We start from the raw sequence: 27288 nt of genomic DNA on the forward strand, positions 1-27288 counted from the left end.
GAGGATTCCTCTTGAATGCTAAATAGTCTTATCACATTGCACACTGCAGCACAGGATCTAAGGTACTGATGGGCAGTGAGGAGCTGAACAGACGTTTGACAAGCCCGGCGCACATTACGTCATGCATGCTCCATTTAAACACAACCTACAGAAAGCAAGCTTATAATTATGGTTCCCGGACACTGAAGACATATTGTATTCATTAGTGAAAAGCCTCCATGTTTGAAGCAGCACTGGAGACAACGGAGAAGATTTTTGTTCATGAATTCTTAAATAGAAACAGACATAAAGAAAAAACAAATATATGTATTACCACTGAATTAAAAGACATACCAGAGAAGTCGTTTGGCTTAAACCACACAAGAAATCTAACACTCTGCACAGCTTTCAGCAGCTTAATAGTTCAGTGTATTGGTTCTCTGGCTGCACATAAACTGTATGATTGAGTGTGATGGCTCTCACAAGCCACAATATAAAACAGTAAACAAGCTTAAGGATGAATCAGGCGGAAAAGGTAGAGATATATACGTGCTGAAAAAGCAGAACACCTACTGTACCGTAGCAGGCTAAAGAGCCTAATATTTTCCTCCTGCAATTTGCTGGAGACCGAAGGAGCAGAGATGAACATAAAGGGCGCAGGTGATGTAAATCTTGTGCAGTAATAGTCTTATAATTAGACTGAATTGCTATTTTGTTTCTCCACATTCATTCATTCATTTATTCTTGAATCATCAAACATGAATTACAGATGTAAGAAGCCAGGTGTCTGGAACCGGGCTATTGTGCAGCAGAATCACCCGACATAATTTCTCACAGTGGACTGAATGATGAACAGTAGGTTATTCATAATATAAATGTATATACATGCATGTCTATGTTTCCCCATTTCCTGTCTATCTCAACTACTGTATATCCAATAAAGGCATAAAAAGCCCAAAAATATACTTTAAAAAAAGAAGTTATGTTCACATGACAAAATCCATATCATGCTTTTACATGGTCACACACCGGCCCATTAAGGGGTTAACGCTTAAACGTTTGCCAATATAGACAATCTGTACCGCCATGGATCGAAAAGAGTCTCTCCAATTCAAATATTCAGTTCATGTTGTGCATAAAAAATAAATAAAAATTATAAGCGTGTCAGGTACCTACCTTCAGAGGGGGAAAAAAAGTTGGTGTTTCTGTCCATTCCTCCATTATTTATGCTGCTTTGGTCCATGAGGAGCCGCAGATCACAAAAATTGACTTTTTATTTTCATAAATTATTCCAAGTTATAAAAATCTACAACAGACTGCAGAGTGATTGTTAATGTGAGCCAGCTCTCCCCCATTTCCCATTTAGTTTTCTCTTAGTGCTGCTGCACCTGCATTAGTGGATATATTTGTTTTGGTTAACTTTCTCTAAAGGAAAAAGAAAGAAATTTCTGACTTTTTCTCGTTTTTCTGACTCAAATGTGTACCTACACGTTTCTGCTGCCCAATCAGAGCAAACGAATGGGGGTAGGCACTTCAGTTTTTACACCTCTCACAGCCAGAGTGCCTGCAGTCTGAGATGTGTCAGACTAACAAGAATCATGGTTGAAATGTTTCTTAGGCATCAAAATGCTTCAGCATGTTTTCTATTGTTTCATATTAAAGAGTTAAAGCACATTTATCCCACTTTTCCTTTTAGAGAGGTGCATTGGTGCCTGCCCCTTATATTGAACTATCAGGCCCTGGATGCCTTGACGCTTCACAGAGGATTTTTGACAACATGTAGCTTTTCATTGTTCTTGCATGAAGTACATCCTCTTGTTGGTTATCAAACATGACATTTTTGCAGGCGAGGAGGAAAAACTAAAAAAGAAGGAAATACCATGTCTTGGCTGATGTAATTTGGGGTTGTGTTGTTCAAAATGAGTATATTTCCAGAAACTAGAAATGGCATCTCAGAAATGTGTTTTTGCCTCACAGTGCTTCTGTTAAAAGCTTATTACTTAAATTTGGTGTAAAAACAAGGCAGATCTAAGGGGTTAAAGGTAAACTGGTTTGATGGTTGTACTTGTCTTGATAATTAATGTCTATTAGCCTGTGTGTGTACAGAACCTATGCTGTCTATAATGTAGTTGTTTGTTATAGCAGTATACTGTGTATGTGTTATATGCTTATCAGTGAATTTTTCCAGTTCTTAATTCTCCCACAGGAGGAGACAGACTGGATGGTGATTATATTTTCATACAGCAGCCTCCACTTGGCCAACTAGGCTAGGTGTTGACAAATTAATGAACATTTAGATCTGCTTAAAACTACATTATGATGTGTTATTACATATTTATTAAGTCTTTCTGTGCTGCTTATAAATGCTAGAGAAGGTGTTAAGTGTTACAAACACATTGAATGTTCTACACTTGCCTGTTATATCCATCTAGTCACTGACCATATTGTGACTGCGTCCCTCTCTCCCTTGTTAAAATTTAGTAGCCCCAGTGTGTCAAGTGCACACAGTCTGTTTATATTAGTGAGACAATGTGCTGAACTGCTGCAGGGAGAGAAATCCTGACCAACGGGTAACAAGAGCTCAGACCCACAGATGAGGAACAGAGATAGTTCAGTAAATGACCTCTCTATGTCTCCAAACATTTCGCTCCCAATTAGTCGATTTGTGATTAGATTTGATTCAGGTTTGTTCGTTTCCTGAGTCCGACCGAGATAGTAAACTGAATTAGCTTTGGTTTCATCCTGTTGTTTACGTAAAACGCAACATTTCCATGTATCATCCATGGCTCGGGGGAGTTATGATCACCATTTAGTTTCAACATCTCTCCTGCTTCTCTGGCCTACTGATTGTATTTTACGACCAATTTGTTAATAATGCGGGGAATCATTTTGAATACATCTGTTGTTAACGAAGCTACTTGGCATTCAATTTCCTTTCAAATTACAGACTCTCGCACTGATCACACACACAAACACACACACATACACAGGCTCATTAATACAGACAAAACATTTCATCTGAACAACACTTTGCCTACACTGTTCCTATCTGAGCTCAAATAAGCACAGTGGTGCTGTTGGAGTCGGTCCTGACTGATTGCTTCTGCAGGAGGACGGGACTGTGTGTGTGTGTGTGTGTGTGTGTGTGTGTGTGTGTGTGTGTGTGTGTGTGTGTGTGTGTGTGTGTGTGTGTGTGTGTGTGTGTGTGTGTGTGTGTGTGTGTGTGTGTGTGTGTGTGTGTGTGTGTGTGTTGTGCCAAAATCATTTCCATCCCCCGTTTCTGTTCTAATTACACCTAACAGCCTTGTCAGTGAACGATGCTAAATGAGTTCAGTCTGAAGGCAGAGTACAAATAGCAAACTTTCTTTCTGTTCCCCCTTTTGGCTTCAGACACGTGTACATACACACACACACACACACACACATGCACACACACACAGCAGGACTCTTGGTATTGTAAGAGAACCACAGTATAAAGATTTAATGAAACTGTAGGGGATGTCGTCTGGTGGGGTTTAAATGTTTAAATGTTGCTATTTCTTGCTGCTAAAGCGGGAAGAGAGAGTTTCCTGTGGTAATCCCTGTGTCAGTGGTCTCTTCCTGCTCCCTTTGCCACAACAATTTCCCTGAGGCATAAGTAAATCGATGTGTGCATGTCTGCATGATGTAAGTTTTGCATAACCCAAGAGTTGCTAATGCGTATGGGTATGGGAGCTGCACAAGTGCAACAAACTGGGAGGCAGTGGGGGTTGCAGGAATAACACCAGCAACAAAGACACAAAACTCACAGAAACTGACAGAAACAGATTTTTCTTTTCTTTTTCTCTTTTTCTCTTTCTTTCTTTTCTGTTTTTTTTTTTTTACACGAACTTAATCCCTGAGGGTGGAGCACCATGTGTTGTGAGCACTGTGCCACCTGCTCAGAGATGCTCCTCACAGAGTGCACCGAGGCTAACGCCCCAGTGCCAAGCAGGATAGGAAGGAGATGTCTTGGAGGAAAACCTGGTTAGAGGCTTAATTTATCTAAATCTAAAAAAACAGTAGTACTGACATAGATTTCGTTTGACAGCCACCGCCCACTCACGCTCAACTGCTCCCTCTCTTTCCCTCTCTCACTTATTTTCACACTCTCTCTCCTCTGCCGTTATCTGACAGATACACACGCATTTACAAAATGTGATATAACAGCCCCCTGGAGCTCTAATCCACGGCGGGCATCCATAAAGAAGGCCTGTTAGGATGTTCAAAGGAAACCACATAAAAAATGGCTGCAGCGGGCAGTTGAGCAGTGCCATTAACCAGCCGCCAGATCACAATGTTACAAGCGTGTGTGTGTGTGTGTCTGTGTGCATTTTAGCATATCCAAGGCCTTGACGCAGATTGTCTTCTATAGGCTCTGCAATTTAGAAAAGGTCAAAGGTTAGAGTATTTCAGACTGGCATGAAACATGCTGTACATATTTACTACTACTTACTGTAATATTTTCAATATACTGTCTATTTTTATGTGCTATGATTCAAAACATCAGTAGTGCTACTGTAATACTTGCATCGTTGTTTTGTTACCCACAGTTTTCCGTTTTGCTACAGTTTGTGTTAACCACACACAGACACATGCATGCACGCGCATACACACACAGACACACGGAAACGCAGATGCATTTAAAAAAAAAAAAAAAAAAGTAGTAAGCATTTGTACCTACCGACCACAATACAAATAGAAAAAATACAGTCAGGAATTATTGATTTATAGGTACAATAGACTCGTGATTTTAACAGATTAAATGACTGATATGAGTATCATCATATTGTGTTTTTCTCATGGATTTTGTGTTATTAGTGAGTTGTGAAAGTGTGAATGATTGTGAAATTCTACAGATTTAAGTTTCATTATCATTTTGTGGTTGCAGTTCAGGATGCACATTTAAAAGATTATATAACAACATTTGCATGTTGCAGAGCTCATTTGATGTCCTGCCCCTCCAGATATATAGAGAAGATAATCAGACAGGTCTGAGCCAGCAAGCAGCCATATTAGCAGATCAATAGGATACATTCATTGTGCATGTCACAGGAGCTATGCCCATGTACAAACACTGATTTCTGCTACTAGTTCCTAACTCTGTCTGCATTATTCTGCTTAGATTATGCAGAGGAAACATATCCAAAATTCCTCGTTTTTAATGTGCACCAAAATCTTTACATCAGACAATGCATCTTCTTCAAAGACACTTGGAAGTGAAGCCGATGGAAAACAGCCTTTTCAAGACCTCTAATTTATGGGCACCACAATAAGTAGAACAACGAGTACAAAGGGAGGAGAACAATAGTGCCACTGTCCATAGACCAATAATGGATAAAGGCTGGCATCCTGGAGCTGTAGGCCTATAGTCTGTGCTGGAATGTGCACATTCACTAAGTGCTGTGATGCCATCTAGTGGTCAAAGGGGAAGATGCTTTCCAGTCTATGTAATCAAATGTGTGCACATTAAAAAAAGGCCCTAACCCTGAATACAAAAGACAAGATTATTATATATTTTAAACAATGAAATTCGACTGGACATATATGTCGTTTTTACTGGGAAACCCGTCATCCTCATTGCAACACTTCCTCTGGAGCAAAAAGAGGCAGCACATTTGAAAAATGGCCTGTAATGAGAATTAAATGTGTAATGTCTCTGTGAGGCTGTATTAGCAATAAGTGTATGTTATTATGTGTATGTACACAATCTCATATGGCTCCCAATGCCAGTGCTTAATGTAGAGCAAGAATGTATTCACTGTTCATTATTTTGGTCTCATGTGTTTTTATGCCACCATTTGCACCGATGATGAAGGTTAAAGAACCACCAAGGTTATTTTAATTACGTCCTGAGGGGACATGCGTGGTTAAAATATGTTTTATTATGACTGCACTAGAGACTATAAAGTATTATTTAGGTGCTTGAATACCCCAATGTGACACATATTTTACACATAGTAGGTGGGTTGTAAATTTGTACATTTATTCCACAATACAGTTTTAACTCCTTATTTCATGCTAATTTATACTGTTGTTTCATCTTAGCTTGGTCCATTTATCCACCCACCCATCCATATGGTCATGTAGGGAGGAGGGTACACCCTGGACAGGTCGCCAGTCTGTCAAAGGGCCGACTGTTTTGGCTTTATGCCTATAGGTGGCATGAGAGAGCCATATCTATGTAGATTACTATTATGAATAACTTTTCAGATATAAAATCTGCTTTACTGTTAAACCAACCAGTAGCTTGCTAAAGTATGTGGCCAATAACAATATTAAGCAATAATGTTGATGATATGTATGATACATATTAACAATGTTATACAATGGATAGAGTGATTTGGCTGAATTATACTTTTGGTTTGTGAAAGAATAAAGTTTTCATAGGCTGGTGAATAAACAGCTGTTAATGCAAACGCTAGCTGTGTTAGCAACTTCTCTGTTTAGTGATATTTTGCATGGAGGACTGTTACTTGTTGGCCATTAGCCTTGAGCAGTGTGGCTGTTTGCCAATAAACCAACACATCGTGCAGCTATGATTCAGACAGGCAGATTTGTTTTCTCATTTTCTTTATTGTTCATGAAATAATAAGCACCATTCAGTGTGTGCAGACACCTGTTCGTTCGTCACTCACTTCACATCATTTAAATTTGTACAACCCAAGAATAAACACAAAAACAATTATATCACAAGATCAACACACAAACAGTTTTATAAAAAATATATTTAAAAAGGACAAAGATAAAACATTAACTTCATATAAAACAACATGAATCTCTATATGTCAATATTAACTGAAGGCAATAAAAAGGATACAGCCATCTGTGACTCAATTTATATACAGTACTTGCCGATGTCAGTGTGTGTAGTTACAGTGACTTGCCTATAGGTGGCATGAGAGAGAGTCATATCTTAAACTGATGTGCTAAAAAACATGATAAAAAAAACATATTACAGAGCTTTTTTTTTTAAAGTTGAGTTGAATCTTGCCTTTATGGTTCTGTAGGTTTGAAGTAGATTTGGACACAGGATTCGTTTTCCAAACAGGCAGCAAACAAATGTCAGTGTTCAGGAGGCAGCAAGGTTTTGCAAAAACGTGTTTGTTTTGATTGATATCTGACGATATATCTGTGCATGTGTCCGTCCAACGCAGCAGTGAGCAGACGTCCATAGTCTTTCCAGTGTTCACGTTAGAGTTGGGATGGTTTGGAGTCAGACTGAGGCAGTGTTTCAATCTCAGATCATGAAGGACTGAGTTTGTTTGTAGTGCTTGAACTGTTGAGAGCAGAGAGAGACATACAATAAACCATTTCCTTTAAGTCGCCAGGGACCAGTGTTATCAGCGATTTATCAACAGCATTTAATGGCAACCCAAATTCATAACAGCAAGCAAAACAAGCCCTGACACGATAACAAACCCTTTGATCACTCACGTTGCGGGTGGAAGGAGGCGGGGGAGGAGGAGGAGGAGGAGGAGGAGGGTTGTAGGACTTGGTGCTGAAAGACAAAGGGTGGCAGTGCAGTCTGAGCTCATTACCAGTCAATAACACACACAGCTAGAGGCCAAACCAGGGCCTGGGTGAAAAGGGAGGCACTCACCTTTTTGTTTTCTTTCCCTCTGTTCAAAGACACAACAAAGAGAGCAGGTCAGTGAACACAGCAGAGTTAATGCTGTTACCTGATGTTGGACGTGTTCCTCATCATCAACACTTAGTCAAATCACCCTCCTTACATCCTGTACTTGTACTTAGGTTGAGTATTTTCATCATTCAAACTAGTTTACATTTGAGAAGGTCCTGTCCCTGCATTTTACTTATTCAGTTAACAATCATCTTCACAGTTATGATGCATTCATCAAACCACCCAAAAGAAATGGTTAAAAGGAACTCCACTACAACTACAACAAACCGTGATGGACTGTGGGGAGTGCTTTTGTTCAGTGCTTCTTGACTTGAGAAGTTATGAAGACAATTTCCTGTTAGTTGTGTTTGAAAATAAGATTTAATTTCATTTCAAACCTTTATTTATTCAGGGAAGCCAGTTGAGAGCAGGCTCTCTTTTTCAATGATGCATTTGTTCAAGATGCATTTGTTTGGTTTATTATACATCAATACTGCATGATTCACATATTATTGCAATTAAGTACTGTTAGGTCAGCCTTAGTCTTCAGTCCAGTCCAGCACTTTTTGCAGTGTGTTTGTGTATTTATTTTCTGAATTTGTAGCATGTTTGTGTTCTTGATTGTGTTGCCTTAAGTTGCAGTGCACTGAGCTCTGAGGGCCACCGTACAAACCCCCTCTCCAGCTCTTCTCATAGTTTAGCACTTTAGATTTTTGCATGAACAGTAGAGTCAAAGACGCAAGCCAATGCTTTGTTGAAAAATAAATAGCCGGTTGCTGAGGATATTGCAATATTAAACACATGCATGTGATCCTCAAAGTATTAATGAATCAATACTTTATGAGAAGGAGAACAAATATTGAATATGAAAGCTGAAGTTTAATAGCAGCGCTCTATACTCACTCTTGCAGCAGCCTCGGCGTCGACACACACACACACAGATGCAGCAGAAGAGGACGAGCGTCAGAAAACCTGCAGCTCCTACGATCAAAATGGTCATATTCAAAGGATCTAGAAAGAGGAGAGAGATATTTTCCTCTTCAGTCTTTAGTTAAATGAAGCATTGCACGTGAGCATCAGCAACGTGTAGTTCTATGGAAAACCACTTACAGTCAACAATTTTCAACTGCTGGGCCACACAGCTCTTTGGCGCCCCCACACTGTTGGAGGACTCACAGCGGTACATCCCCGAGTCAGTTTTAGACACACTCTTGAACTTCTGCTCAGGACAGAGAAAGGAATAAGAGGTCAGAGAGAACATGTAGAGAGAAAAACGAGTAGGTATATCAGTGCGCACTCACCAGTGTGCCCTTGTTTGTGTCAACGTTGTACGGAGACTCTGCCGTGGACGTCAGAGCCTTGTTGTCTTTGTACCAGCGGTAGGTGGCAGGAGGTACGCTCAGCTTGTCCTTACAAAGAAGCTCGAGGCCTGAGCCCACAAACACAGAGCTCGGCACCTCACAGGCCGGGACATGAGGAGGCACTGAGGGAGCAGAGGGCACGACTTGAGTACATATGAATATTTCTGTCATTTTCTATTTTTTTTGTTGTTTGGTGGTCTTAACTGTTAATTTATTGTAGCCTTTAAATCCACAAACCACAATATATGATGCCAAATTGATGTTAAAGCTATAGAAACATAGAGAAGATACATTTTCCCCAAACTCTCTTCAGAAAAACATCCAAAGTGCAAGAATTTTCCAAAATGACCGATATCTTCCATGCGCCTCTTTTTTTCCCACTTTTTGTTGTTGCACTGAGGGTGCAGCCTGTTCTAGCACACACGAGATAACGCCTGGCTGACACATGCAATTCACAGTCCCCATTTGACTTAACCAGCACTGGGAGAGGAAACCGGAGCCTGTGGATTAAAAGGCAGCAGCACTAAACCAGTCAAGCTGTCACTGGTACCATTTATTCACTCATGTTTCTGTCCTTGAGAGTGACAATGAAATGCAAAAAAAACTCAAAACTGATTTCTAAAAAGCAGCATCATATTTTTCTTGTCAGGCTTTGTAACACAAGTTAGGACCAAGACATGGAACTGGATCGGATCATTTTAAACTCAAATAAAGTAGACCCTGGTGGGGGTGGTTGTGGTGAACTGTAGTATATATATTTACACGTTCACACAAACGCCTACCGAGCACATTGAGGGTCACGATAGCCTCTCCCAGGTTGGTGTGGTCCTCGCTGGCAGTCACCTCACAGCGGTACTGTCCTGAGTCTTTCTGAGTCACAGAGTGAATTGTCAATGTCGCTCCATCTATCCTGGCCCGGCCTGCATACGACCCTGATGTGGGGAAATCAATTGGAAAGACAAGACAAACAAAATCAGAACAATGATTATAAGAATGACGTCAAGAAAAAGAGCAAAATATTAACTTTTTGAATTCAGGGTAGACAAAGGAGTAGATGCAGTAAAATCTGTCACTCACCAGGAAATTTGTTGTTGAAGTACACAAATGTCACCCCACTCTTCCCTTGCTTCTTCCACTCGATTCGAGGGTTCGTATCTTTCTCTGTCCTGAATTCACAGGCCAGCACTGCGTCTGAGAGACAGGAAACAGCAGCAGATTTACCCTTGACATCTCAATGTGCTTATGTCTACTGTGTCTGTGTTAAAGTAGGCAATTCACATTTTTAGCATTGAATAAAACTTCCTGAAATGTACAGTGTCAGTGTGTACAACAAAGATGAAATTCAATTTGTTATGTCAGTCGCTTCTAAAATCTGCATTAATCTTTTTTGCACCACTTTGACTTTTGATTTCCATGCTTTGATCTCAGATCCACATTCCTGTGTATATCTAATATTACTGTCATATTTTCTTTCAGTTGTACACCCACATGTTTGTAATCTGAAGGTTTTTTTTATTCTTGATATTTAGAGTTTAATGGCAAAATTCTGTGTAATCAGAGTGAGACAGTAATGAGATATTAAAGGACAAGACAGATGCCCAGAAACATCAAGTGTGTCTCACCTGTGTGCTCATGGACCTCCACTTTGGGTTTGCTGGTGCTCACAGACACTGACAGACAGACTGGGCCTGTTTGGAGGAGAGAGGGTCAGTTAAAGTCATGAACTGATAATCATGTTTACCAGTCCAACGACCTTTCAGTCTTTTCTTGTCATGTTCGTGATGAGAAACAGAGTTACATCTCACTGTAATATATCTATAGGTCAAACCAGGGGGCGTCCTGGACTGCAGTGCAATCAGAGAGCAGAAGTACAATCTGACATGTAAACAGGATAAAGCACCACAGCCTCCACATACCAGTCATGGATTAACACTGAAAAACCCACACACCCTCGCCATGTAGGAAAAGTAAAACGTACACACACTTTTATCCCCACAACAGAATATAATGAGCATCTGTTTGCTTTCAGTGTAGATGCAAACACACACAAGTTTGTCCCTCTGTATTAGTGAGGACCCACTGGATGTAGACACATTCATGAATCCCTAATCCTGAAATACACTGGATTTTACCCTGAGCCTTAAAACTGAGTCTTTAATATCCTCATAACACAGATATGTTCTCATTATGATGGGTTAAAACTGAGATGAGTCCTCTCAGAGATAGAAATACAAACCAACACACACACACACACACACACACACACACACACACACACACACACACACACACACACACATCGAGGGTGTAGCCTCATCCTGGTGGTGCCAGGAGCGGTGGTGTGCAGGAATGCAGGTGATGGATGACTCTTCGACAAGCAGCTTTAGTCTGACCTGATAGCCTCTTTTAGTCATCTGTCCTTTCAACACACACTCACACACTCACTAGGTGATCAATGACTGTAGCTACATTATAGTTAATGTTTTCCCACTCACATAATGCAGCCTGTGTCTTATTTGACGTCATGTTTTTGTTGCAATAGTTCTGACTGGAAATAAAATTTCCAAAGCAGGAAACAGTGGAGAGCTGATCAGTGTAATAAACTGCAACACTTGAGAGCACCAACAAGGAAGTAGCTGTCCTCAATGTGGATGGGAGAGAGGTGGATTATGCTGCAGATAAGAGGTTCAGTCAATACTGCCCTGCAAATTACATTAACTCAAACTGTGATTTGATGATTGCACACCATGAGCTCTGGCTCAGGTTATTTCAGACAGTATAGAAGAAGAAGTACATGTTATACATGTAATATGTTTGCTGCTTCGGTGCAGTTTTTAGGTAGTTGTGCTATATGTTAATGTTTCCAATTTAATATTATCTGAATATATATTGCTGTAGGTAAAGTATATGTGTATGCATGTGTATGGGAGTGTGGTGCACACATGCATGGAAAGCATGCTTTTCTTATTTAAACAAAGCAGCTCATTATGGCAGTAACCTTACCCTTCTCAGCTGGCACAACACACACACACACACACACACACACACACACACACACACACACACACACACACACACACACACACACACACACACACACACACACACTCACTCAGGCATCAGCGCCACACACTTGTGAGGATTTACACTGGTTGAACTTTTAACCCTGAGTCCTCTGCAACGTATGCTTTACTTTGACCTTCAGTCTAACTTAAACTTAAACTAAAATCTGATTTAACACTAAACCAGAATCTTTGCAATGAAGTGAATTCATCTCACATAAATAGTATCTGTAGACAGATGTAATATATTGTAAAATCTATTCCAAACAAAGTAAATGGTCATAGATAACATTAGATTATCCATTGGCACTGATGTTTTCAATACAACTAATCTGAACTGGATTTCTAATAATATTCAAATGCATGTATTTGAGATTACACTGCAATTGAAAAAAACAACCAAATAATGTTTTATTATACATTTTTCTTAAATATTCCAAACAAATCGCTTTAATAACTTTGTACAAAGAGAAGATAAAGATTTCAATCTTCTCATCGCTGTCATATCCTGAGTAAATTCCTCAAAGATCAAAACACATGGACGTAAAAGCTGTAATTATTGACATAAAGCATGTTGTCTGGAAAAGCAGCCTCTGCCCTTTAAAATTCCCACAGCAACTTCAAATACATTTTCTAGATAGCAAGTGGTGCTTTTCATCTCTGTCCAATTAAGAGCAGGGTCACTCAGGGGCTATCTCCAAACTGACCACGGTGGAGTTGCAAAAACTCCTCCGCTGGGCCGTCTGATCAGTGTGTGGATCTCAGGCTCAAACGGCATCAGAGTGGGTTCAGAGTGTAAACAAGAAGCACACCCTTGACCACTCCCTGCACAATCTCAGGCCCCTGATACAGTCTGAGGACACATCGAACCTCCTCATCCGATTGTGGAGTTATGCACAAGATCAATCACTGAAACTCAAATCAGTAAAACAAATCCCCCTCCCACACACCTTGCTTTATACTTCTGAAGACAAAAGTAAACACAGTGTTGCTGCCAAAACACAACCTCAGCAACTGTATATCAACAAGACACTTGGATTATGCATTATTTAGACATACCTTTCATCAAAAAAAGTCTTCAGTAAATTATTCAAAAATTGAATTATTCTGCTGCATTTCTCAGGGACTGTATGAAAATATCAGGGACATTGGGGCGAGTTCTAAATCATCTTTTAATTTCTCCTCAACCCAGATTCAGACTATTTTTTATTGTTTTTTTTTAATTATTATTATTGAATAAGGAATTAAGCCTCTTGTAACTGATTACATTTAAATATTATGAATATAGGACACATATCCATAGTAATTTATTATTGAATGTATATGTTGCCTCTATTGCTAAATTGAGCTGTACCAATGTGGTTGAAATCTGGGGGTGAGTGAAGCATGTGTTCTTCTCTGTGTAAGAGAAGTTGTGAAGAAAAAAAAAAGATCCTTCACTATGTCATTAGTAAAACATTAGCTGCATCAGGTCTCCCCTCCCCTCCCCAATAATTTTCATACAATCCCTTATCTTTTATAGGCTCTAGTTTGCTGTTTCTCCTTCCCACAACTCAATAAACTTTCCCTCTTTAAAAGTAGTTTGAGACTAAATTGAACCAAAATGTTGGTCAGAATAAAATATTACATCAAGTAGAATTAATAAAGAAATGCAGGCTATCAAAAAAAAAGTGAACGGCTTCTTTCATTTGTGTGCAATAAACTTTTCTATTTATTTAGGCTATATTATAGTACTTGAGATACAGTAGGCCTATATGCCTGCACACGTCGTAAACAGTCCATTACGTATTTTACTATTTTACCAATCTGAAAGCCTTAAACACATCATCTACTGTAAGTAAGCTTAAACCAAAATAATGTCACTAAAACAAAAGTTTTGTTTTTGCAACAACCAACAAACTCACTGTGCAGTAAAGTGATGAGAAGAGGCAGCGCGAGCATCTCCACGGTCCTCATGGTGGGCTCCAGTCCGTCCTCAGGTCTGGGTTAGTCCGCTCTGGTGGGTTTCTGGGTTTTTACTTCAAACTCCTCAACAGCTTCTTCAAGTTTCATCTGCAGCGTGCGAGTGCGCGTTCACGTGTGCCGGACAACTGACGAGGGGCGCGCACAGGCGGGAGACCACCGACCAAGTAGGGGAGGTGTCTTCTGTGTTTGGTCTTCTTTAATCTGTCGTGTTAGTGTTGTTAGCAGCTATACAGTAGTAGGCTATCATTAATACTATGTTCAACGCCCCTTACATTAATATTAGGCTATAATTAAGTTAACATTAAGAGAAAGAAAATTAATTTAAACTAGATAATTTCCTGCATAAATTTGAGAGATGATCTTTTTTTTTTATGAATACCGACATAAACACCACAAATGTCTTAGATGTTCCTAATAATCTGATTTAAAACACCTGCTGTCAGTCTGGCCTCAGATGTTGCCATGGTGATTTTACCTCCTCAGTCTTTACTGAGTTAGAATGACCTCAGGCCTACAACTATCCTATCTGTCATCATTGTTAAAGTGTAATGTAAGTCAAAAGTATGGAGGACCTGAGGGTTCAACACATTTGGAGTGGGAGGACCGGGGTTTGAATCCCAGTCCCATGGCTCGTGCGTTGCCTGGGTCAACAAGATCTGCAGAAGAAGAGCTTATTGTCTTATAGGCAGGGCCGTAGCCAGGGTTTAGAAATTGGTGAGGTCCGGGGGGGTTTACAGTTCACATTATTTGACAAAAAACTATGCATCACTTTGGACCCCTCTAGCTAATAGTTATTTTATAGGCTGTACATAATCACATCAAAATGACCCAAAATTATATTAAGTAGACTTAGACCTTTTGTCATATAGACCCATTTGATATGAAAGGAGGCTCCCACATGCTTGAGCTTTACACCGCTTGCCCAGCATTTCCAGCACTAATAATTATAACAAAAAACCGATAGAGACAAATGGATATATTTATCGAAAATGGAGCCATTAACAAGTGTGGGTAACGTAGATTCATATGAGACTTTTTTTTTTATAACCAAATACAAATGATCAGAACAGACATGCCCTGTGATTTTCTGCCCTCTATGATTATATTACAGTCTGATGATACAAGTCAGGTCGTGTAATGTTTGTTTCTCCTCTATAATAAACATTCCTATTCCATTTCCTACATTCCCATTCGGAGTTTGCAGGTATGACACATGTGCATATATGTGCGCGCACACATACACACTGTTGCTGTGCTGTCTCTCTCTCCTCTGCTCTCTGGACTGAGCTTCCTGGCTGTACTTTTGGGCTACCAAGTCTGCATGGACCTCCACAGGGCCGTTGCTAGGAATTCTGGGCCCCCTGAAAGAATACTAAAGTGGGCCCCTGACTTTTCCACTTTTTTTCTTAGACTATGTATGTATTATCATTTTTTATTTAGCCTACTTTGTTTTGATGCTAATGCAGCATTACTATGAGTATTAGTCAGGGTCTAAGCAGAATAATTCAGTCATACAAAGATTAGACTACTTGTGTGCCCTAGTGGGCGCTGGGCCCCTAGAATTATCATCACCTTTCTCCCCTATACAACGGCCCTGGACCTCAATGGGCTTTGATTTTGGTTCTCAACGGACCAGACCGGCCCAACCAGTTCGAGCCGCATTCGGCCCGAAAACATAATTCGGTCAGGTCAGGTTGTGCCTCGGGCTTTGCTCGCTCTCTCTCTCCCTTTTTTGGGGGGCCACCGTAAGATTTCGGGCCAAGTGAGTACTGTAGGTCGGCATCGGGTCCAGGCTTCAACACCCGTGGGTCGAGCCGGGTCAGCTTTTAACTTTCAAGTCCGTTAAAACTCCAGTTTGATGCCAGGAGCAGGACTTCACCGAAGCAGCAGACGGACGTCACTGACGTAATGATGGTAAATGTTTTCAGCGAATCAACAATCAGAGAAAAGTGTAAATAACACATTAGATGCTGGAATGTAAGAATAGAGCTTGTTTAGTCATTCGGAAATGAGTACACACTATGAGTGGAACAATAAGTCAGATTTGGCGTGATATTTCTCTCTTGAGCGTGAGAGTGTGAGATTGAGGCTGAATGCGTGATTGTCACGGCCAATGCGTGAGAGTTGGCAACCATGCAGATTAGAGGTTTGAGATACAATAATGTACAGATAACTGGTTGTGATTTCTTACAGCAGCAGCGAGTAGCTAACATTAGCTTACCTGAAACAGGATAAATAAACCCAGCACAGTAACGTTATACAAACTAATTTTAAGTATAACTTACCAAGATAACGAAAAAATAAGTAGTTCTCACGAGAAAACTAACATTGTTATCTCGAGATAATGAAAAAATAAGTCGTTCTCACGAGAAAACGGACATTGTTATCTCGAGATAACTAAATAATAAATCGTTATCACGAGAAAACGGTAATTAAAAATATAGGTTATATTATGGACGTGGTCGTTCCGGCTTCCGTATAGGTGAAAAGTGTTTTCTGTAAACAGTAGCCGAATATTTCAGTTATTTAACTTACCTCCTTCTGTATCACAAGTTTGAAGCAAGACAAAGCAACACAGCCAAACAGACAAAGTAAGATTGTGTGAATGATTGAGCTCAGACACACAGTAAACAGTACTTAGGTGATTAACACCACAGATATCCTAAATGTTATTAATAATCCCATTTAAAACACCTGTGCTCTCAGGGTGGGGGGCTGTACATTTCTGTCCCACACCTTAGAGGTCAGACATTTAGGCCCAATTTCCTTCAAAAATGTGTGATTTTTCACTGACTAAGTGGTTTGGGCTGTTTTGCAATTTGTAAGAACAGAAGAGTTTAATAACATTTTAACACAAGGACTGCCAGAAAACATTTCCTCTTCCAATGGCCTACATCAAGGCATTTGTGCAGGCATGCAGGAACTAAATCGTCTGGACTATTACTATAAAACTGTGTGTATTTGGAAAAAGACAGCCTGTTATTGTGATCACCTGGCACCGATAACAAGACTTTAATAATTGGCACATGCTGTAGGCTAAGTAGGCTACTCCTGTGTAATGGTTTCGTGCAAAATAAGGAGCTAACATCCTCTCTACAGTGTCACTGTTAGGCCTGTTTGCTTTCGAAGCTTAAAGCAGAAGTAAGCGATATTTTTGTGTTAATATAAGTCTTAAATAGTTATATCTTCCGACAGCAATCACTTACATAGAGTGTTTGGACTGAAACACGGGTCTCTCAGTCCCTCTGCTCTGCTCTGAGCCGAGGAGAAAACTTTTCTCGTATCCTACAATTTTTATCCAATGAGGAGAGAGAACGGCATGCAGGGCTGTGTGTGCAGCCAAGGGATGCGCCTGAATGTGGTGACGTACGGACGAGGACTGTTATGGTGCATTCAGGGCAGCCCGTAACTCGTGTTTTTCCGACCTGTGAAGTCGTACCAGTTCGATCTGGTACGAGTTCACGAGTCGGAAGTTACAAGTGGCCGTTATAGTGACTTTCACAGGTAAAACAGGTCGGAAAAACACGAGTGGGTTGCCTGGAACGCTACAAAGTCGTAAATTGTGACTTGAAGCTGTAATTTACGGTTTCAAAAGCCTGCCTGGAACGCAGCATTAGCCAAAACGACCGGATCGCTTACTTCTGCTTTAACTGTGAACTAGAAATTGTATTTCCTGAAAGAAATACGTGTGAATGCTGAAAGCAGCTGAACGCCATTGACAAATAGTGCAAGTAGTGATCAACATGCAAAGGTATGACGAATCCACAAGCTCATGGTCAGTAGACCTTTACTCTGCCACTAGGCCACAGAGAGCACACAGTTGTCTTAGAGCAGTGGTATAAACAAGAAACATGTTAAGACAAACCAAGATAGAAAGAGGTAAAGAGAAAAGGTGGGGGGCATATATGCATTATCAAAGTTGCTCATGCAAGATCTGAAAATAAGCCAGACCAAGTGGTAGCAGTTACAGTTGGCATGTAACACAGTTGGCATATAACACAAGCAACTAAGGCAGGAATCGAACCCTGGACCTCATGATTGGCAAGCCGGCAAACTAACCTCTCAACCACAGTGAAGATAAAACATATTGAGTTTTATATACCGTCATAAATCAAACACTGTCCGATGCAGCAGTAGTTTGAATAGTTTAAACAAGGAGCAAGTTATCATTGGGGGAATGATTCACTAACAAAGTAACTGTGAATTATTGTCCAAACACACAACAAGTTGGTGTGACAGAGAAATGAAGCCATTTCATTCCTGCTTGGTGGTAATATAACCTCTAAACATCTGAAATATGGAAACTGCTTGTCACAGTCTCAGTGCACACTGTGAAGGCCTCCCTTTAATCCATATCTGACTGCATCCATTCATATTTTACTATTTCACTAGTACTATTTCTTTTTTTTTATCTTATCCTCCACTGCATCGGAGGTGAAAAGATGAAGCTGCCTGTGGTTGGTGAGTTTGCTAGTTTTCCACATGTCACCACTGATGAGTGTAATAGGAGGTGCAGAGATGAAACAGCTGCTGGCTGAGCTTCTGTGTCCTTGGCTATCAGGTTTCTCACCACACAACGGCACATTGTCACTCACTCCGCGCACTGTGCACACATGCTTATACATCTGTGGCCATATGCACACACAAAGACCCACACAAGGCCCGTGCACGCAGGCACGTGTGCATAAACACACACGCAGAATATGGGTGAAATACTAGCTCGCAAAATCTCAGCTGCAGCACCTGTTCACAGTCAACAGGCCCAGCTGCCGCGCTGTGAGCGATACACACTGTTGTCATGTAACACACACATCCATAACAACACCGCTCAGTGTTCACAATACACGTTGTAATCTCTCATATTGAAGTAAAAGCCAAATTTAAATGTACTTTGGTCTTTGATGACATCAGTGCCAGTCCAACTGTCGCATCTTTAACTTTACTGCACAAAAAACTGCAGCTGGTTTGTGTCGACATTTATAGCAGCATTAAATCAAAGCTCATTTGTTGCATAGTACCTTTGCATAAACCTTTGAGCTCAGATTTAAAGCATATAAACTCTCAGTGCATTTGCATTTTCTATAAAACATGAGAACAAATGTCTTCTAAATAAAAATATTTTAAATATTGATCGAACCTTTTAAGGTTTAAAGAAAAGAGATTTGGCCACATGTTGTAACCCAACATTTTAATGGTACCAGTTCTGTTTTGAAGGCGTACATGTAGTGACAACAGTGACTGTGCTGTGGTGCTACAGAGCCACAGCATCTCCAGCTCAACATTTGATAGCGGCATTTCGCTTTTCCCATATATTCTTTTTTATAGAATTATCCCAAAAATACCTAGAGTATTTTATATTTAACATTTATAGATTATAATCTATATTATACAGTAGATGTGGAGGGAAAGGAGCGAGGGCTGGAGTTTGAGGGTGGGCCCCCGACAGGGTGGAGTCTCAGGTGTTTTTCAACATACTATTTATTTATTATAATTTTCTGAAATAAATGAAAAGGGGCAGGAATATTACTGCTCATGAACACTATAAAAGCACATGAGCTGGTGGGAATTAGTACAACGCAGGTTTGACAGTAAATTACAGTCTACCTTTCTTCAATATTATTATTGCTCAGATTTGTTTCATACAGATCAAGATGAAGACACTGGCATTGTTCGCGCTGAGCCTGGCAGGTAAGAGTTTTCAGTTTTCAGGAGTGTTTTCTAGTAAAGGTTTATTTCTGTTTTTCTTTTCACAGCGTTGACAGACCAATCAGCATCTGTTCTTTTAAGATGTCTTAAATATACAAAAATTACAAAAAATGAAACTACATGGAGTAAGATTAAAGAAAACCCTAACCCTATAAAGGAATGTCCATTGTTAAGTTGAAATATCTCTGTTCTACTCTTTGCAGTGACTCTGGCGGTGCCTGCACCTCCTCTTGTTGTGGCTCAAAGTCCTGATTTGGTCAAGGAAGAACAGAGCCCTCTGGTAGATGTGGAGGTGGGGAAGAAGACCGTCGAGGATGTAGATCAGGGAGTTGAAGAGAGGCACATTCACATCAATGCCGCGGAGTTGGAGCCAATGGATGAGGACAGTGATGTTGAGCTGACAGAGGTGGAGAAGACAAGCCAAGGTAAAAACCCTGTGGAGGGAAGATTATCACCTGAAAATGACCAGCAACATGAAAATTAATATCAAGCACACACGGAGAGCGACTTGCTTCACTTTAAAGGAAAATGTCAGGTTCTTAAAACAAGACTGAAAAGCTAGTAATAATTAAATGATCCCTGTGAGAAACAATTGGTTTGTCAGTAAAATTAAGCCATACACGGGAAAGCCTGCCATACATGATGAGTCAGTGCTATATCTCTTTAAATATAACCAAGTATTGGCTGATCTAAACAAGAGGACAACGTGGAAAAGAAAAGACACAATATATACAGTATATGTTATAATTTCAACCTTTCACCACAGGGGGGCGCTATTCTTTGAAGATTGGGGAGAAGCACTATGACATCTCTGTACAAGAAGAAGCTGAGGTATGTATGTTCACCAACATGTGGGGGAAATGCAGCATAAAACAAACCCCAGTGTGATATGACTGTCTCACTGTTTCCTTGCAATTCTTCTGCCAGGCCAAGTCCCCTGATGGTTACATGACAGTGCGGATAAAGGGGGAAGGAATGGACAAAGAGGTATTGGTCCCCCTCAGCACCCGCTTCTTCCACATCCACATCCACTTCCACGTCCACTTCCACGTCCACCTCCACATCCACTTCCACGCCTACCTCCACGTCCACGTGAGCAGAGGCTGAGGGCGTCACTATAGCAAATGCTGCTATAACCTGGCTCAAGACGTCTTTTCTTGTTTTCTTGAGGATAATGTTTATTTGTGCATTGTCCCTGTTTCAAATCAATACATTTCTATTCCAATGACATGAAACACAGACTTAGAAATTTAGTTGAATTGGAAAAATATAGGTTATTCTATACTATAGCCTACTGATTGTTACTTTTGTATCTTTTAAAAAATAAAGAAAACCAAATGAAATGGAAATGATTTCTCTTTTTCTGACAACTGGAAGGTGATTGATTAACCTGCAAAGTGATAAAAACGAAGAGGTTCAGATCTGAGAGCACGTCAGCAGTGACGTCGTGTAGCCTGATATTCGATAAATGACGGACTGTCTCCAGAAGCAGTATAGGCCTACCGTTCAATTCAGTGAGTTCAGGGAGTGAGATCTCATCTAAACAGAGATTAATTCTCCTCCCGGTGTAAAACTAGGCCTATGTGAATTATTTGTGAATTATTTCTGCTTCAATAAGATCGGATGAGAAGAAAAGGACAGTCCCTGTCAGACAGCTCCGTCAGACTCAGGGTTTCCTCAAGCAAACCTGCCAGCGAGCAGGTTAGGGTCTAAGTTTAAGTTAGCTGTGATTTTTAGTTCATTTTATTGATCAATCTCTTCCATACATATCACTACACCACAATTAATGTTCATAATAGGGATTAAAAGAGGAATGTGTCTGAAAACAAAATGATTCCAACTTTATGAGCAACAGTGTATAATGCACACAGAAAACAGAAAACAGATTAACTGTTGAATCTCTAAATTTATTAACACTTACAGTCTTCATCTGGATGACCTCTGTACCACACCAGGAAGTTGTTTACTTCTTAGGAAAGTCCTTGAAAATGTGAACTTTATACCCTCCTCATTTTGAGGTCATGCCAAGAGGAAACAAAGGAGGACAAAATATAGACCTGTGAGAAGATAAGGTAACAGGAAGGTCCTGATTTATAATTTACTGAAAGACATAAAAAGGGGCAGGACTATTGCTGCTCATAAGGTAAACACTATAAAGGCACACGAACAGGTGGGGAATTAACCAGTAGTACAACGCAGGTTTGACAGTAAATCACAGTCTACATTTCTTCAGATTTTTTTCATACAGATCAAGATGAAGACACTGGCATTGCTCGCACTGAGCCTGGCAGGTAAGAGATTTCATTTTTCAGGAGTGTTTTCTCCTAAAGATTTATTTCTTTTCACGTTTTTCTTTTCACAGAGTAGGTTCTATGAACTCAGTAAAAACACATCATTGACAGACCAATCAGCATCTGTTCTTTTAAGATGTCTTCAAAAGTATGTGTAGACCCACATAGATATGGTTCAGTGTGAATTAATGAACAAGACATTAAGGCTTTATGCACAGCTCCACTACTTCCACATTGGAGCTGTGCATAAAGCCTATTGGTCAAATGAAATGTTGCTTGTGATTGACGACACTTTGATCCTCACGCATATTCAGTCAAATTTGATCTCATATTTATGTTGATTTCAAACACAAAATTGGGCAGGCATGGATGGATTACTAAACAGTCAGAAATGATGAGTCAAAGGGAGGCCAGAAGTGACTGTTAATATTTCTTTGACCCTAGGAATATTTTACTTTTTATAAGAAACACTACCGCAAAATATAGAAGATAAAAGTGAGATTTCATTATCAGGATTCCTTCTTCCTTCTTCCTTCTAATTACAAAAAAGATCATAAGTTGGTTAGAACCACAATTCCCACACACATATTATTAAAACAATGAAAACAATGAGTTAAAGAGGTCTAATAATAAGAATTTCATATGGACAAATGTGTATATATTGAACAGTAAAGGCCCCCACAGCTCGGCGGGAAGTCTTCAGATAGACCTGTTTTAAATGTGACATGGTGGTTGACACCGTAGGCTCGACTATGAAAACTCAAACATCCGCAGACAGTGCACGCGGAGTCCGCTCCGCTCACAGTACGTGCACTGTATAGGCCCGACTCTGTGGGAGCATGTGTGTTTACAATTTGTCACCTAATTTTTCCCATTACTCATTATCCAACTGAAGATAAGGTGTGCTGAGCTGGATGAGGAAGTACACCACCCATTCCTGTGCACAACAACATTGTATGGACACTTGGACTGTGACTGTGACTTCCCTGTAGAGTCTTTATTTGTTTAAAGGGACAACGAGGAGTTTCTATTCGGTTATAAAAAAGTCTCACGTTAATGTGGATGAATCTCCGCTACCCACACTTGTTAATGGGCCCATTTTCGATAAATATATCGTTCTGTCTCTATGGTTATTTTGTTATTATTAGTGGTGGCGGAAATGCTGGTCGAGCCGACCAGCGTTTCCTTCGTGACGAGTCATGAGAATAACGCAGCCAAATCACCGTTTATGGTCGGAACTACAACGGTATGTGAACCTCTATGAACCTCTGACTTTAATTATTGATGAATGAAAACATGAGTCCGTCTTGCGCCGGTCAAAGAATTTTACGGTGCGCGCGGAGGCTCATAAATGTAGTGTGAAAACGCTTCGCTTTTCCAAAACTCCTCGTTGTCCCTTTAACTTAAATAAAATAAAATAAAAACATACAAACATGGCACACAGTGATGCAGAGCAATGGTGCAAAGTCACCAACAAAAAAAAGTAAACTCTAACCCTAGTGGGGGTTTAGTTAAGATTTCTGTGTTCTTACACTTTGCAGTGGCTCTGGCGGTGCCTGCACCCCCTCCTGGTGTGGTTCAAAGTCCTGATTTGGTCAAGGAGGAACAGAGCCCTCTGGTGGGAGACCTGGTCCCTGCACAGGGTCATGTGGAGGTGGAGGATCCTGCACCAGAGCCCAGACCGGAGTCAAAGGAGCAGCCGGAAAAATCATCTCCTGAGGTCAAGGTGGAGCAGCAGTCGAAAGCAAAGCCAGAGGTTAAAGTGGAGCAGGAGCTGAAAGAAGAGGAAAAAGTTAAGGTGGTTCCGCAGCCAAAAGAAGACCCAGAGGTTAAGGTGGAGCAGGAGCTGAAAGAAGAGGAAAAAGTTAAGGTGGATCCGCAGCCAAAAGAAGACCCAGAGGTTAAGGTGGAGCAGGAGCTGAAAGAAGAGGAAAAAGTTAAGGTGGTTCCGCAGCCAAAAGAAGAGGAGCTGAAAGAAGAGCCAGAGGTTAAGGTGGAGCAGGAGCTCAAGGAAGAGCCAGATGTTCAGGTAAAAGAAGACAGTGTGGCTGAAAAAGAGAATCCAGAGCCAAACCTCATAGCTGACCCAGACTTTAAGGTGGAATCAGAGGTTAAGGTGGACCCAGATGCCCAAATGGAGCCAGAACCTGAAGATAACCCCTTGTTTTATGTCCAAGAGGAGCCTGAGGTGCAGACGAACTACGAAGATATGTATCAGGGAGTTGAAGAGAGGCACATTGACATGGAAGGCCAGATTTTTGATGAGCCGATCGGGGAGTTGGAGCCAATGGATGACGACGACATGTTTGGGGAAGAAGAGAGTGATGCTGAGCTGTCAGACGTGGAGAAGTCTATGAGGGAAACATTTATCCATCAAGAACCTGTCGCTGAACCTCTGCCAGATGGGGAGGCCGTACCGTATGGCGCTAACATGGACGAGGGGCCAGCACTGGACGTTATGGGTCAGCCGATTTCTACTCTCGACAACTACTTCCCAAGTGAGGAGGCCGGAGAAGGGATGGAGAGAGCTGATGCAGGTGTTCAGCTTGATGTGGAGCCTGAAACAGATGAGAAGACCTTGACAAGACGAGGTAAAAAAAAAACCTGTGGAGGGAAGATTATCACCTGCACATGACAAGTAAAATGTAAATAAATATATCAAGCACACATGTAGAGCGTCTTGCTTCACTTTAAAGAACACATTTTTAGGTTCTTAAAACAATAAGTAAATTATCCCTGTGAAAAACAATTGCAGTTTACGAGATTTGTCAGAAATGTATTGTTTATGTCATCATTTATTTATTTAGTATGAAAATAAGGACATATGAATGAAACCCATACACACGAAAGACAAGTATATGTCTGAAAGAGGAAAAGAAAAGACACATATCCAATACATATGTGTTGTAATTTCACCTTTTTACCACAGGGGAGCGCAGTTTCTTGACGATTGAGGGGAAGGGTTACCACTTCTTCAGAGAACCAAAGAGGGCTGAGGAGGCTGAGGTATGTGCCTACCTACCTATCTTCACCAACATGTTTGTTTGGGGGAAAATGCAGCATCAAGTGTTTACAAAGTGAAACTTCTTTACAAAACCAAAACAAACCCCAGTGTGACTGACTCGGTGTTTCCTTGCAGTTCTTCTGCCAGTCCAATTTCGCTGGTGGCCACCTGGCCTCCATCACGAGCCAACGGGTCCACAGAGAGGTGACGGACATGATAGCGCGCTTAAGTGGGGCACGAACACGTACCTGGGTTGGAGGACTCCGATATTTAGAGGTGTGTATGTTCAGTCCATTATTGAAAATCATAATTCAACCATTCACTAATAATATAGTGAGTTTGTAACTGGAGAGTGGATTATGTTAATAACTCCTTTCTCTGATTGGACCTCATTAATCTCCTGTTATCTGTCAGACCGGTCGCTTCATCTGGTTGGATGGATCCCACTGGGACTACGCTGATTGGCTGTCAGGGGAGCCCAACCACACATCAAGGCTGGAGAACTGCGTTGAACTGCTGGGATTCAGTAAGTGTCAAGTTTGTTGTTATCCCTCACTTTGGTTTGAATTCTTTCCAACTTTTATTCTTTTTTTAAAAGCACATTTTAAAATGTCTTTACATGTTGTGTCGATCATTCAGCACAAACTCAGATCTGCCTTCTCATTTGGACAGTAGGCTATAAAGCTGCATTAACACAATACACAAACAACATACGATGAGGCACAAATTTTAAGTTGCTAATATTTCATGATATTTGCTCAAAATATTCAATAGATGAAGATCATAAAACATAGTTTTTTTTATACAAATACAGAGCAAAATGTCCTAAATATATCTATCATACAGTCTATTTGCATGTAACAGATGAATATTAGACGCTGTTGCCAATAACTTTCTACTGTGTTTGTCTGTCTTCCAGGAAATGGACAGTTCAATGACTTCACATGTTGGGAACCTCAGACTTTCCTCTGCTCCTTCCCTGTTGCGTGAACACGCTGTGAGCTTTCACCCTCTGCAAAATTTGTTCATTTGTCATTCAGTTGAAAATCACAACTTGGAAAGCAAAGGGACAGACACCATACAATAACTCAAAGGACACACAAACGCAATATATGGAATAACAGTGTCAAATCAGGACATCGGAGTGTGTTGTACATTATGTTCATTTGAAGAACTAAATATTCTGTAAATAAAGAAAATGTGACATTTTATTCCTGCCGTTTGTTGTGATTATTACTCCTGTGACTCCCTAGTGATTATAAAAAGACATAGATGCACTAAATCACATTTAATTTGAGATTGTCTCCTGATGATGAATGTGCAGGCATGGCACAATCTATATTTCATATTTCACATTTATTTTTTATTTTTTGAATGTCCATTCCTATTCTTTACTCTCATTTATATCATGATTGTAGTTGTATTTTAGCCGTTCAGTGGAAACTACTACAACCCTGAACTTCATTGTAATTATTTTAAATATGAAATATATCTTTGGCTCTTGAAATTTGAAGCATATTTTGTAGGCTACATGTAATTAGTGTAATTCCCTGCTCACTAGAAAAAAAAACACTTGACTGCACTGTTATCAAATGTGTGCAAATAGGCCTAATCTTTTTCATAGTGACATACATCTTTGTTATATATATTATAATCTAATTAATATATGACTAATAAAATATGTAACCTGAGTAACTGTAAAACAGATTTCAGACGTGACATTAAAAAGCACATTTAGACACTCTTAATTTTTACTTCATCATTTCTCATAATATCACAGTGCAGATTTGTGGCAGATTTTTGAATCACTCACATATATTTAACCGACTATAGACACATGATAACACACATCACCACACTGATACAACCACCAGTGTGACACGTGTATCCAAACCTCTGCTTGGACGCAGCATCTTAACCAAACCCACAGAGAAATTCAGGTTTATACCACAGGATCAGGGAACGGTCTCTGCGTCCTGGATTTGCTCTGAGGCCAAAAAGCTGTCGCTGGAAGAAAACCTGTCCACCTCACCTTCACCCGTCTGCAACGTTGCATCTGAAGAGGTAGTTTCTGCTGTCAATGTGCTAGATAGACTCATTGAAGGGGTAGGCAAGTATTGGTAATACTTGCCTACCCTTTCTAATCACAGGAGCTTACCGCCCATTAACTGATGTATTTACACTCATGCTGCACAGGCAACTACTGTAAAGCCTGCCCAGCCTCACATGTTGCTGTGTGTGACTGTGACTCATTTTCCACTGACCTACACAGCCTTTT

General features: G+C 40.4%; 2 protein-coding genes across 4 annotated transcripts; one reads left to right on the top strand and one right to left on the bottom strand.

The window, feature by feature from the left end:
• Positions 1 to 6980: 6980 nt before the first annotated feature.
• On the bottom strand, positions 6981 to 14084 carry jam2b (junctional adhesion molecule 2b). Its single transcript, XM_083996166.1, has 10 exons — positions 13949 to 14084; positions 10605 to 10670; positions 10060 to 10173; positions 9765 to 9914; positions 8923 to 9104; positions 8732 to 8840; positions 8525 to 8632; positions 7601 to 7619; positions 7435 to 7498; positions 6981 to 7276 (listed from the first exon to the last, which is right to left on the bottom strand). The coding sequence occupies exons 1-10, from the start codon at positions 13998 to 14000 to the stop codon at positions 7238 to 7240; spliced, it is 903 nt and encodes a 300-aa protein (XP_083852292.1). The 5' UTR covers positions 14001 to 14084; the 3' UTR covers positions 6981 to 7237.
• A 7832-nt stretch (positions 14085 to 21916) lies between these two features.
• LOC311004443 (uncharacterized protein) lies at positions 21917 to 26168 on the top strand. Of its 3 annotated transcripts, none has more exons than XM_083996512.1 (7): positions 21917 to 22006; positions 23548 to 23906; positions 23994 to 24597; positions 24936 to 25012; positions 25146 to 25286; positions 25425 to 25536; positions 25930 to 26168. In XM_083996512.1, exons 1-7 carry the CDS (start codon positions 21970 to 21972, stop codon positions 25998 to 26000), a joined length of 1401 nt encoding a protein of 466 aa, XP_083852638.1. In that variant the 5' UTR covers positions 21917 to 21969; the 3' UTR covers positions 26001 to 26168. The 3 variants fall into 3 exon arrangements, with proteins under 3 accessions (XP_083852638.1, XP_083852639.1, XP_083852637.1); XM_083996513.1 differs by having other exon boundaries at positions 23548 to 23768; positions 23913 to 24597; XM_083996511.1 differs by having other exon boundaries at positions 23548 to 24597.
• The last annotated feature ends 1120 nt before the right edge of the window (positions 26169 to 27288 follow it).

The sequence above is a fragment of the Trachurus trachurus genome (assembly GCF_905171665.1).
Source record: "Trachurus trachurus genome assembly, chromosome: 21".
Classification (NCBI taxonomy): Eukaryota; Metazoa; Chordata; class Actinopteri; order Carangiformes; family Carangidae; genus Trachurus; species Trachurus trachurus.

Coding starts and splice junctions, on each gene's coding strand:
- jam2b (XM_083996166.1), bottom strand. CDS start 14,000: ATGAGGACCGTGGAGATGCTCGCGCTGCCTCTTCTCATCACTTTACTG. Junction 10,671..13,948: donor TCTCATCACTTTACTGCACA/GTGAGTTTGTTG, acceptor TCCTCCAAACAG/GCCCAGTCTGTCTGTCAGTG. Junction 10,174..10,604: donor GGAGGTCCATGAGCACACAG/GTGAGACACACT, acceptor CCTGTCTCTCAG/ACGCAGTGCTGGCCTGTGAA.
- LOC311004443 (XM_083996511.1), top strand. CDS start 21,970: ATGAAGACACTGGCATTGCTCGCACTGAGCCTGGCAG. Junction 22,007..23,547: donor GCTCGCACTGAGCCTGGCAG/GTAAGAGATTTC, acceptor TACACTTTGCAG/TGGCTCTGGCGGTGCCTGCA. Junction 25,537..25,929: donor CGTTGAACTGCTGGGATTCA/GTAAGTGTCAAG, acceptor TCTGTCTTCCAG/GAAATGGACAGTTCAATGAC.